The sequence below is a fragment of the Lissotriton helveticus genome, chromosome 7 (genome assembly GCF_964261635.1).
Source record: "Lissotriton helveticus chromosome 7, aLisHel1.1, whole genome shotgun sequence".
Classification (NCBI taxonomy): Eukaryota; Metazoa; Chordata; class Amphibia; order Caudata; family Salamandridae; genus Lissotriton; species Lissotriton helveticus.
This window is the reverse complement of record NC_136068.1, coordinates 623600674-623613908: the sequence shown is the minus strand read 5'-3', so window position 1 is coordinate 623613908 and position 13235 is coordinate 623600674. Positions and strand designations below refer to the sequence as shown.

The 13235-nt window shown below is 47.9% G+C and overlaps 1 protein-coding gene across 4 annotated transcripts in view; it reads right to left on the bottom strand.

Annotated features, from left to right (window-relative positions):
- FBRS (fibrosin) overlaps positions 1-13235 on the bottom strand; it is a 430176-nt gene that overhangs the window by 292941 nt on the left and 124000 nt on the right. For 2 of the 4 annotated variants that reach the window (XM_078652840.1, XM_078652841.1), the window contains exons 3-4: positions 1508-1594; positions 798-833 (exon numbers count right to left, since the gene is read on the bottom strand). In XM_078652840.1, the coding sequence (XP_078508966.1) occupies positions 798-833; positions 1508-1594 (123 nt within the window). The remainder of the gene's footprint in view (positions 1-797; positions 834-1507; positions 1595-13235) is intronic. The other 2 variants (XM_078652842.1, XM_078652843.1) reach the window with 1 other exon arrangement.

Here is a 13235-nt window from a genome sequence, read left to right as displayed (position 1 = left end):
TGTAGCTCAACCTGTAGATAACCTAAAAATGATCTACATCAGACATTCTCATTCACAATAAAGGATGAGAGGGACTACGGGTGAAATGGGATTAAGAATGCATTATTTCTAAGGCACTGTACAGAACCAGTGCGTTATATATATGTTCACACATACCACATCTGCTCAAAACAGCATCTCCACCAAGACAAAATACTAATGCTTAACACACTTTGAATGTTACACAGGTCCCCTTTGCCAACTGCACTTTATTATTCATAAAAAGCTGCATACAATAGGTTTTTTAGATAGACCACACCAGGGAACAGTTTTAAAATTTTGCGTAGAACACTAAATCCCAACACGTTGATCTGGAGTAGCGTGCTATTCGTCGAAAAAGCCCTTCAACACCTAATCAGGGGTAGTAAGCGTTATATAAATGCACACCTTTTTACCGCTTCCAACCCTTTGCTATACTTCTCAACCCAAATACCAAACATGTCCACCACTCAAATTACTTTTATATTTTCACTATACTAATTACCCACTAATCCTTTATGGGTTCTGGAGTGGTGTGCTACTCGCTGAAAAAGCGATTAGACGCCTCGTCAGGGGTAGTAAGCGCTCTATAAATGCAATTACACAATACAATATGTGACAGTCGTCACACCCCACCGCCCCTTCATTGAACAATAAAACAATCCTTTAATAACATTCTCACTTATCAGAGGGCTAAACTAACCAATACCCCACCCAGCACAATTACAGGTAGCTGTGGCAGAATGAAAGGGTCAGTGAACTAAAGTAAAAGAACTTACGACATATCCAGTCTCCAGGTATGAATGACCAGAAGCCTGCAAGAGAAAGAAAAATCAACAAACATTGGTAAATCCATTAGGTTTCTCCTATGTGATTAATAATAAGATATCAAAGCAGATGTGATGAAAAAGCTTCTAAACTATAATACATTTTTTTTTTTTTAAACAAATTAGACTGGATATCCAAGTTGACTACTGGTACTCTGTTCGGTACCTGAGCAACATAAAACCTGAGGAGTAAAATGTATGCAAGACCATTTTTTTTGTATTCAATTAAAAAAAAATAACCTGTAGATGGCAGTGTTGTCCAGTTCTTCCAATATAGGGAGAGTGACGCGGGATCTTCACACAAGTTAGAGAACTTAAGCCCAAATAAAATGTAGTGAAATCAAAAGAATACTCCTCGGTGGCGTCACGATGAAAAGAACAGGAATGTAACACTGCTGTATCAATGCGTGCGGTCAGGGAAAGTAAAAAAAAAAAAAAAAACATCTGCACAACGGATGGGGACTAATTTGACAACAGGAAGTGAAAACAGCAGCACTTTTTATATATATTAGATACAAGAGAAACCTAAAAAGGATAAAGAGGACAGTAACTAAATCATTAAATATTTATGCTCAGCATGAATTTGTCCCAAAAGCAAAACCGAGAATATAGCAAGTTTCCCACACTCAAGAGAAAGAGAAACTCCAAAACGTAATACTCACATCACTTCCAACTTCTAAGGACTCACTTCTTTTTGCAATTTTTCTTTCAGCTTTTCCAGTTTCACTCTCACTTCCCACCCATTTCACCTACAAAACCAAGATCAGGTTAAATTCGAGCCCAGAGGTCACTGGTCAACAAGAGACAACCATCACAAAGCCTAACAGAGTGTACTGGTTATTTATAAAGTTCAGCAATGCTGCATCTTCTTGTCATTGTCTGGAACGAATAGTTTTCTTACCTGTCGGTGTAGTTTTGCAGCTTCAAGATCTTTCTGGATTCACTATGCTGTGCATTATTCCGCGGTCTTGTGGTTGGGTCCGGATTCGTAGTCTTTCCTTTGTTTTTTTTGTGGGTTTTTTTCGTAGCCCAGGTGGGCGTAGGCGTCACACCTCCTTGGGTGCATTTCCGGTGACGTCAGCATGCTTCCTGCGGAAGCTCCCACTCTAGGGCGCAATCTGCGGGTTCTTTTTTTCCGTATTTCTTTCGTTTCCGAAGTAATGGCAATGTTCCATTTAGGTGATATTTTACCGCTTTGTACTTTTAAGTCCTTTTTTAAAAAATTTTTTGTTAACCACCTCTTCTCTCTCCAGCCTCATCTTTCTGGCGGAGGCGGGTGGGTTCGCTAGTGAATCCAGAAAGATCTTCAAGCTGCAAAACTACACCGACAGGTAAGAAAACTATTCGTTTTGCAGCGTGAATCTTTCTGGATTCACTATGCTGTGCATAGATTTTGTAGCGGTTTCTCATTTCTGTGGCGACTGGGTGGAAGATGAGCGTTGGTTATTGAATATGTGCTGGAGCACCTTTTGTCCGATTTGTGCTTCCTTGTTCATCTGTATATCCACACAGTAGTGCTTCGTGAACGTGTGCACCGAAGCCCATGTTGCCGCCAGGCATATGTCTTGTATGGGTGCGTTAGCCAGGAAGGCTATTGTAGCACCCTTTTTCCTAGTGGAGTGGGCACGTGTCCCCTCTGCTAGCTCTTGTCCTGCATGTTTGTGGCAGAGTTGAATTGTCTGTGCGATCCATCGTGCAATAGTCTTTTTCGTTACTGCCTTTCCCATGAAACTGTTGGCGAATGACACAAAGTACTGTTTTGTTTTCCTGTGTCCCTTCGTCCTCTCAATGTAGTGCATGACTGCCCTTCTGGCGTCCATGGTGTGCAGAGCTCGCTCTGCGCTAGTTGGTTTTTGGAAAAAACTCGGTATCTGTATAGACTGGTTCATGTGGAATTTGGATACCACCTTCGGCATGAAGTGTGGGTCAGTCCTCATCACAACCCTATCATTGTGTATTTGTATGTAGGGTTCTTGTAGCGTCAGCGCCTGAAGCTCGCTTACTCTGCGTAAGGACGTTATTGCAACCAGGAAAGCTGTTTTCATAGTTAGCATCTTTAGGGAAGCCTTGTGAAGTGGTTCAAAGGGCTCCTTCATGAGTTCCATTAGGACTATGTTCAAGTTCCATGCAGGTGGCGGCTCCCGCTTGGGTGGTGCGATCCTTTTCACTCCTTCCAGGAATCTCTTCACCACCTGTGAAGTGAAGAAACTCCTGCACGTTTCTCCCCTTGTGTAGGCGACTGTCGCTGCCAAGTGAACTCTTAACGAGGATGAGCTAAGGTTCTTCTCCAGCAAGTGTGTCAGGTACTTTAGCACTGTGGAGTCCTTCTTCATTTTAGTGTGAAGTCTTTCTTTTCTGCACCACATTGTGAATCTTTTCCATTTCGCAACATAGCACTTCCAAGTGCTGGGCCTCCGTGCCTCCCGAAGGACCCTCAGGGTGCGTTCTGGCAATCTCAAATGTGCGAACTCTATGTCCTCAGGAGCCACGCTACTAGGCTCAGGCGCTCTGGCTCTGGGTGTAGCACCTCTCCGTTCTGCATGGAGAGTAGGTCTTTCCTCTTGCCGAATCTGTGGGGTGCACACTGTCATCTCCATGATCTGCGAGTACCATGTCTGTCTGGCCCACTGTGGCGCGACCAGTATCAGGGTCATGTTGCTCGCTCTGCACTTGCTCAGCACTCTGTGCATCAGTGGTATCGGGGGAAAGGCGTAAGCAAATGTCCCGGACCAATCTATCCATAGGGTATTCCCCAGCGACCCCTCCTCGGGCTGTCTGGATGCGAAGTTTTGGCATTTTGCATTCCGGCGTGTGGCAAACAGGTCCACTGATGGTGTTCCCCATCTGTCGAACAGCCACCTTGTCTCCTGAGCATTGAGCTCCCACTCGTGGGATGCCGAAGTCTGTCTGCTGAGCCAATCTGCTTGTATGTTGTCCTTACCTGGTAGGTGTATGGCTAGCAGGTCCATCTTCAGAGGGATGGCCCATCTCCATATCTCCTGCGCCAGCGTTGAAAGCGGGGCTGACTGTGTGCCCCCCTGCTTGTTGATGTAGAACATCGCGGTGGTGTTGTCTGTTTGTAGCAACACCTTGTGCTTGTACAGTCTTGTTTGGAAAGCTTTCAGTGCAAGGAAGGTTGTCTTCAATTCCAGGTAATTGATGTGCCTTGTCGCATCTGCTGGCGTCCACAGTCCCCTCACCTTGAGCTCCTCCATGTGAGCGCCTCATCCCTTCAGGGATGCGTCTGTGGGGATGGTCACTGTTGGCGTTGGGGGCGTTAGAGGCTTTCCCCTTGTTATGTTCTCCATGGTCCACCATGTCATCTCCTTCTGCACTGCGTGCGTTACAACCACTAGATCCTCCCAACTGCCTGTAGCTTGTGACCATTGCTCCTGTAGCCATTCTTGAATGGGTCTCATGTGGAGACGTACATTCGGTACCAGGTGGATGCATGATGCCATCATCCCCATGATCTTGCTCGCAGTCCTACTGTCCGAGCTTGTCCCTTCCGGTAGAGGAGAGTTTCCTTCACCAGCGCCTTCGCCCTCTTCTCGCTGGGGAACACCTTGCCCTGTAAGGTGTTGATCTGTGCTCCCAGGAAGATCTTCACTTGTTCCGGCTCCATTGAAGATTTCTTCCAATGGATGGAGAACCCCAGGCTTATGAGCGTGCTCGTCACTGTGTGTGCGTGCTGCTTGCATTTCTTGTATGAGTTTGCTTTCACCAGCCAGTCGTCCAGGTAGGGGTATACATGTATTCCCTGCCTTCGTAGGTGCGCTACGACTGCTGCGAGGCACTTTGTGAAGACCCTTGGTGCCGATTTCAGCCCGAAGGCTAGTGTCGTGAACTGGTAGTGGCTTTCTCCGATGGTGAACCTGAGCATATGCGTGTGCTTTCTGTTCATTGGGATGTGCAGGTAGGCGTCCTTGAGGTCTATCGTGACCATGAAGTCGCCGATCTGCAATTGTGGGAGCACCTCTTGCAGGGAGGTCATTTTGAATTTTTGCGTTCTTATGAATTTGTTCAGGAACCTTAGGTCCAGAATGGGTCTCATTGTCTCGTCTACTTTTGGTACCAGGAAGTACATTGAGTATATTCCTTTGTTTCTTTCCTTGAAGGGTACCCGTTCTATGGCCTGCTTCCGCAGGAGTTCCTTTACTTCTTCCTGAAGACACTCTAGCTGCTTGCTTGCTAGTGGTTTTCTTTTTGGTTTTCTGCTTGTTTGCCTCCCCTCCAACTCTATGCAGTATCCAAATTGGATGATGTTGAGGATCCATTTGTCTGATGTGATTTCTCTCCATTCTTGGAGGTAAAATCTTAATCTTCCTCCCACTGGTGTTATGTGGTCGTAGATGTGTAGCTTGTCTTGACCCCTCTGTACGTGCTGCCCCCTGGGATCTTTTCTGTGGGTAGGCACACGGGGTTTTTTGAAGTCACTTAGAGGAGGGCTGCTGTCCCCCTCTTCTATTCTGTCCACGTCCATTTCCTCTCCCTCGAAAGGACTGGCCTCTTTGTTGGTATTGCCAGGACTGCTTCTGCTGACCCAGTTGAGCCTGCGAGTCTGCCTGGTGAGTCTGTTGGAAAGCCTGGTGTGATGTACCTGGCTGGTTTCCACCTCTCCCGCCGGGCCTCCGTGACGGGGTGCCCCTTATGTTGCCTCTGAACTGCACTGGTCCCATGGACCTTGCTGTTTCGTTGTCCTTTTTTAGTTGACTGAGCTTCTCATCAACTGTTGTTCCGAAAAGCGTGTCGCCGTTGAACGGTGTGTTCAGGATGCTGTGTTGCACCTCTGGTTTGAAACCTGAAATCCTGAGCCAGGCGTGTCTTCTTTCAGTGACACCCATCATCATGAGCCTGCTGGAGGTGTCTGCTCCATCCAGGGCCGTTTTAAGGCAAGAATTTGCCACGTTCTTCCCTTCTTCAACCAGCTTTTCGGCCTTCTGTCTGGCATCCTGGGGCAGGTCCTTCACCAACTGCCCCAGCTCCTCCATGATCTGGTACATGTGCCTGTTTATCAGTGCGTTGGAATTAGCCATGCGCCAGTGGGTTGCGGCGTTCCGTTCGATCCTTCTGCCCACCAGATCCATCCTCTTGCTCTCCTTATCCAGTGGTGGTCCAGAAGTAGTGGTTACGTTAGCCCTCTTCCTTGCTGTGGCCGTGATAATGGAGTCTGCAGAGACCGTCCCCTGAATGTAGGGTGGGTCTTTTGAGGAATGTTTGTATTTCTTCTCTGTTCTGGGAGTTACTGCCTTGCATGTTGCGGGCTCCCTGAATGCTTCCTTCCCTTGAGCCAAGACGCTGTCGAGCATTGGCAGGTACTGGCTCCTTGTTTGTGTGGGGAGCAATGTCTCTAGAAGGAAGTCTGCTTTCTGCTTCTCTTCGTCGAGCTTGAGTTTGAATGCCGCTGCGGCAGACCTTATCACCGAGTTGTAGGCTCCGATGTCGTCTTGCGGCGAGGGCCTCGAGGGATATGTGTCGACCGCCTCCTCCGGGCTGTCGGTGTCGACATCTAGGTAATCCACCTCCTGTAGGTCAGAGGGGGCCGACTCTGCGTCCGTCCTGCTGTCCTCTTCCTCCCCATAGTTGTAACTATCGTAGGGATTCTCTTCCTCTTCCTGGTCGTCGACCACCTCGACGTCCGGGTCTTGTTCCTCGGCGACCTCGTCTTCCTCCTCGACCACCTCCACCACTGGTGGCTTGGTCTTGTGTGGGATCGTGAAGGTTTTCATCTTTGCGTTGAATTCTTTCTTCCCCTGCAAGATGTTTTCCATTTCGGCCTCGAGGCGCCTTCTCCTTTTCTCCATCTCGGCCGCGTGTTCCGTGTCGGATGGTTCGGCCGCTCTTTTCGGCTGTTGGCTCTGCGCCGTGCTTTTCGGTGCCGAAGTTTGACGTCGAACCGGATTTTGGATCTCTGGTCGGCGCCGGTAGTTTAGGGTCCTTCTCCCTCAGCGCCGATCGATCCTTTTCGGGGACGATTTTCGAAGACTTCTGCTGTTCAACAGCTCTCGGCGCCGGGGACTCCTTCTCAGAGGATCCGCTGGGCCTGTGAGTACTCGCGGACGCCAGGTGTTTTGGCGTCGGCGCTTTCGGGGCCTTGCCCTCGTTTTTTCGAGACTCAGAGTCTCTCGGGTTCTTGGGGGCCGGGTTCTTGGGGGCTGGACCTACCTTATCAGAAGTCTTTGTGTAATCGGTCTCTACGACCGTGTAGCTGTCATCTTCGGCGGCAGCGTTGTCCTCTTCCTCGGAAGACATCCCCAGATCGTAGAGGGACGGAGTCGGGGCCTTCCCCTGCAGGCTGGCGTGCGCTACCCTCTGCCTCTCTCTCACACGAAGGGTCTTCGGGGTGAAGGCGGAGCAGGCGTTGCAGTCCTCGCTTTCGTGATTTACTGGTAGACAAAGGTTGCATACCGGGTGCTGGTCCTTCTGCGCGTACTTGTGGTGGCAGAACTTGAACGGCGTGTTGTCCATCATCGAGCGCTCAGGGCCTCCCTGGTCGCGTGTTCGTCGAAGATCTCGATGAATTCTCCTTCTCCTTTACGGACTCCTCGTCGAAGAAGTCTCCTGGAGTCTTCAGATGCCTTTTCTTTGCAATTTCTCTATTTTCCTTTCTTCTTTCTCCAAAAATGTCTGGAGCCCAAACGGGAACGATCCAGACCCGACCGCGGAAAAAAAAGAATCTGAAGATGGCGCCCAAGAGTGGGAGCTTCCGCAGGAAGCATGCAGACGTCACCGGACATGCACCCAAGGAGGTGTGACGCCGACGCCCACCTGGGCTACGGAAAAAAAAAAAAACAAAGGAAAGACTACGAATCCGGACCCAACCACAAGACCGCGGAATAATGCACAGCATAGTGAATCCAGAAAGATTCACACTGCAAAACATTCACACTTCGAACTTTAAACGATATATTTCAGACTGGTCATCCCAATGAAGTAACCTGCTAAGTGGACTATGATCTCAATAAATACTATAAAGGGACCTGAAGAGCGGTTCAAGCTAGTAGCTTACTGAAAATGAAACTGCACAGCTGTCTCGAACACCTCTTATCCATCACACTGCTAAGCAGTGCATCACACAATGTAATAACCAATCCTGGGTGGTCATCACAATAGGATCAAAACAAAGACAACACATTTCCCACCAAACTCCTCAGTCTTGCATGCTACTCATGTAGGCAAGCATTTCAGTGCACTACATAAAGTAAGTGCTATATAAATGCTGTACTGTAATGCAACATTGTGTTGATTAGGGTCTACTACAGACCGAACAACTATGTTTTTAGTGGTTTCCTGATTTGATATGGGGAAGTGGCGGTAGGTCGGCTGGAATTTCAGAGTTGACCAAGGTAGCTCTGTCACCTGACTTGAATTTTCAGGTTCAAGGGCTATTTAAGAGGAGCAAATGAGAAGATCTTGGGGTGTGTTTAGATTCATTCAGTTTGAACTCCGTTGCTAAGGAATTTTGAGAAGCCTTAAGGATTGTCTTTACCACAATTCTTATCAAGATAAAGAATCCTTTTATGAATAGCGAGCCACTGAAGCAGATGGAAGGTTATGGAAATATGACTTTTTTGTCCTGCGGTCAGATAGGCTTGCATGTTTTGTATTAAGTTGGAGATGAGCCTGAAGATTTTCTGCTGTGCTCAGATAGAAGCTACAGCCCTAACCCTGCCTGGATTAAAACACTTCACTGGCATCTAGGATGGAAATTGCAAATGGGAAAGAAATGAAAGATTAGGTCAAAGTAGTATGAGCAATACAAAGCAGTCCCTTGAAACTGCAGCTGCTTGGAGCTGTAATGTAAGCTGTTCATCTATTACAATGTTGAAGGTCTGGGTAGATGTAGAATTGAGAACAGCAGTCACCCAAGGGGAAAGGCCAATCAAAATTATTTCAGACTGGAGAATTGCCGTATGTGAGCAGGACCTCTGCCTTTGCAGGACTGTGCTATAATAAGTTACTAGACAACCACCAGGGCACTAAAGCGAGGGAAGACACTAAATTATTGATTTGATTTTCTGACTGTGAGAGGAAGTCATAATGAGCACCGAATGTGTATGGTCGTCATTCATGCATAATTGAACTCTCCAGGAGCACTGCTAACTGTTGCATACAGATGTTAAGTTGCAAAGGCAAGAGGATGCTCCCCTGCAACACCTCCCATTTCAAAGTGCACGGTGACAACAAAAATTAAGTGCACCCAACCTGTGTAACCATCTTAAGAAAGGATATAGGCCAATTCTCAAGACCTTTCCTTGGGAACTGAGGTTGATCTAGGTTTTGATGCAGAGATTAAGAATGCAGTCAAAGCTGCTATAAATAAACCAACAGTACCTTTAACTCCATTATTAAAACATCAAGGAAAAATACAACTAATTCTGTACTACAGCCCAAACGAAAGCCTTATTGGCTTTACCCATGATAATATGAGCCCACATGAGATTTTGTAAATGGGAACAAACTGGTCTATTTGAGGCTTATTGGAGACTGGATTGGGTTTCTGAAGTAAGCAGTGATTTCAGGTCTCTCCATTCATGGGCGCAATTATTATTGTTCTGGACGCTTTCGGTAGGGCAAGGTTCAAGGGTAGAGCACCACCCACCAATTCAATTACTTCATATACCGAGACCTGGTCAAAAGTAACCAGAATGGTCTGGGAGTCAATTGGTGTTGAAGAAATGGTTATTGTGCTTCTGTTATGATCTAATAATCTCCACTTTTTCCCCAAAATCAGTGCACCAAATTACAAAATCTGGGTAGTCTATGGCACTTACAGACAACCATTATAGTCTAAATAGCTCTTTGGAGAAGTTCACCAATTCAGCAACCTGAACATTATAGTATGATTTTTTGGCTTCTTTTTAAGCCAGAGTGTATTAAGATTTTTTATATTTCTGTAAACAGAACTCTGGGGCACCAACCTCATTTAGACATTTGAGGTTATATCTTCAATGACTGCCGCTCTTGCAAGTACCATGGTGTTAGACCTGTCAGCCCTAGGGTGGTCTTTCCCTATTTTTTTCGCCCTTGCCTTATTTTTTCCACCTACTTTTTGTTGGCCTTAGGTCTCTGGGCACCTTCCCATTGCTTCCCAATGTTAAGGTGCAGGTGCTCTCTTCCCCTAACATGGCTGCCACTGACCCCTGCTACTGCAGCGCGGTCTTTGTAGACGCACACTAGTAGCCAGGAGCTGGCTGGAACCCTTAAACAATGTTGCAATGCCAGCCTGCCCATAGCTAGAACGAGGGAAGCTCCTGGAACCTTCTAGAACAGGGGAGGGGACACCAACTGCCACTGCTAACTGTCGCTATATAAGGAAAGGGGGGGAAACTTTCCAGTCAGAGTAGTTGGGGCATCACTGACCTGGGGGACCCTTCGCAGGAGATTTAGGCGGTAGGGCCTAGTCAGGGACCTATGCCACTGGGAGTGACAGGGCTTAGGTGCTGCCTTCCAAGTAGAGTGAGGAACCCTGGACTAGCCCACTGATCTGGCCCGGCGGGAGGGGAACCCAGGGACCACCTGAAGTGACCTACTGACAAGCCTCCAACTCAACCCCCCTTGCCCCCCCACCAAGCAACCAAGATTCTGCTGTAACAGAAGGGCGCCGGAGACACCCCGCGCCAAGAAGGAACTTTACCGCCGCAGGACTGCTGGAGGTTCCACCAGGTATTGGGCCTTGCCATCTCTGTGCCCTGAGCATCCACCTGGGCCCCTGCGCTGTCCCGGACCAACTGCATGTCCTGTGTGAACTGCCTGAATGGACTGTGCTGCCTATCCAGCGCTCCCCTGCTGTGGCCCCCTGTAGAGCGCTGCACTGCCTGAGCGCGCTGTGATCCTCGAGGTTCTGGAGGCCCTTAAGCGCTAGATTTACAAAGCGCTAAATCTGCCCAGCGCTGCTCAACTCCACACCCCAGCGCCGAGGCTTCCTAGTGCTTTGCCACCCACAAGCGCCGTCTGTGCACTCACCGCTGTCGCCCTGTCAGGCGCTGCCTTCACTCAGTCACAGCAGCACCCCGGACTGTCTGCGGCGCCCGGTGGAGCGCTGACATTGCCGTCGTCTGCCCTGGCGGGCCCCCATATGCCAGGAGAGGGCCGCCGTCTGGTTGCCGCGGGCCGTGTCCGACATCGGGAGAGGCTGAGGAGAGGGCCGCCGCGCGCAATACAGTAGGCCCCGCGCTAGGCCTAGAAGCCATCTCCACCCCTGCCATGTGACGGGGTGCCCGGCCGCGTCACGGGCGGCGCCCCGCGGCAGTGTGATTGGCCGCCGGGCAATGCCCCCTTCAAGTCAGGCCTCTGATTGGCTACACCACCCGAGAAGCTCTGCGACCGGCAGCTGCGGGCGTACCGCCTCCTTGCCTCCCACGATTGGGCTCGAAGAGAGCAAGATATTCCCTGCCTGCTTGCTGCACACTCGGGGCCTCAGGAAGCCCGGCTGCATCTCGCGACTGCCCCCACAGTGCCAGACCATCGGAGAGCTCCCGAAGGAGCCCAAGCCCTCCTACTTCAGCTGTCCCGCCTCAAGGGCCCCAGAGGGCCGAAGACAAGAGGTAAACCCCAGGGGAGGAGGGCGGAAGGCCGGAGAAGGCCCAGAGTTCGCCCCTCCCCCAGGGAACATCGTGGTTGGGCACTGTTGGCCTTAGATGACTCGGGGAAGGCCCCCTGTGAGTGGAAGGGAGGGGGAGAAGTCCCTCTGAGACTGCCAGGCCTCGGAACTGGGCCAAGACATTAGTTAGCCCCACCAGAGGTTCAATTGTATGCCAGCTAGTGTAGGCCCTGTTGCTGGGGTTTTGGTGGCATAAGGAAGTGCTGCTGGCTGAATACTGGGGTATATGTGCCTTAATGAAATGCCCAGTTCTCTTGTCTGCTGAGCTGAGGCCTAATCTTCACTGAGATGTGTAGGAGTACTAAATGAAATGGTTACTTACATGAAGAGATGGTTATTGAGGCTTGCTGCAATGGTATCTGCATGACTTTATAAAGAATTTCTTGCAGGTGCTGATTAATATTTATTCAGTAAAGTATTTATTGCAGAGTGATGAAACACATGTATTTTTAAAGGGAGCTAATAAGTTATTGTTACTGTGAATTTTTGATTGCCCTGATTCTAATCGTATAAAAAAGCTTATTAATTTGAATCAAACGTAACTGGTGTGGTCTAAGTCCTTGCGTGTACTTATTGTCTCAGTGGATGCGTGTGCTGTGTAGTCACTTAACACCTGAGCTTTCGGGTGCCTACCTGCTCGTGCCAGGCTACCCCCGGGGAACTGGTGACCCCCAGTTCCTACACATGGGTTACATGAATGGCCATCAGACACCACAGTTACCAATTATAAAAAAGATGAATTAGTTAGTCTAAGATTGAAGTTAAAACATTATTATAAGTTAAATTCAGGGCAGCCTCCAGAATGGCCCAAGGAGGTTTGTCAAATTCAGTTTATAAAATATTATAAAACTAGCCTTCCTCTAATAGTTTCCATTTCCGGGTGGCCTTTCCCAAGTCCAGGATAAACAAAAGTGATCCGAATGGGTTAGTGGAAAGGTTTTAGAAAACGAAATGAAGTTGCTGGTAGGAAGGATTACGTTACTTACCCCATAAGCTTCTGTTCTTGGCATGTAGTGCTGTAGATTCACATGCTTTGCATAAGTCCACCATCTAGTGATGGGCTCGGATGATTCCTAGTTGTCTTTGTTCCAAGACTTTTTCTTTGAGTCACGAGGTTTTGGGACTCCTCCTCTAGGGAATACCGCGCATGGTCATCGACGCTATCTTTAAGTGCACTAGTGAAAGACTCTTTCGGGAGAGCAGAACCTTTTCAAAAGGACTTACCATGGTACCTTTTCTTATGGATTGACCACGGGTCATAGTAGTCGTACTAATGAGCCAGACTGTCTAAACCCAATAGACATCGCTAAGATCATGTTATAGTAGAATCAAAGGGAAGATTTCAGAGACATACTATTCCTTTTTAAAAAAGCGAATATATATATATATATATATATATATATATATATATATATATATATATATATATATATATATATATATTCACTGAAAAAACCATAGGTTATACACCATATATAGTTAGGAATTAGCATTTAAAAAACCTTATTTTACTCACACAAAACCATTGAAATTCCATATATAGTTAGTTGTACTAACTATATATCGCGCACCCGCAATCCACTGCTGATCATGTCACATATTACATCATTCATGACATGGTCAGTGTCATCACTGATGACATCACTGATGACATCACTGATGACATCTCAAATGACATCACTGATGACATCACTGATGACAACATCCAGTGACTGTATTTTTCTGTAAAGTTAAAATATGTCTTACATATTGAAGATTGAGTGGATGTATAAGTGTCTGGATGAATG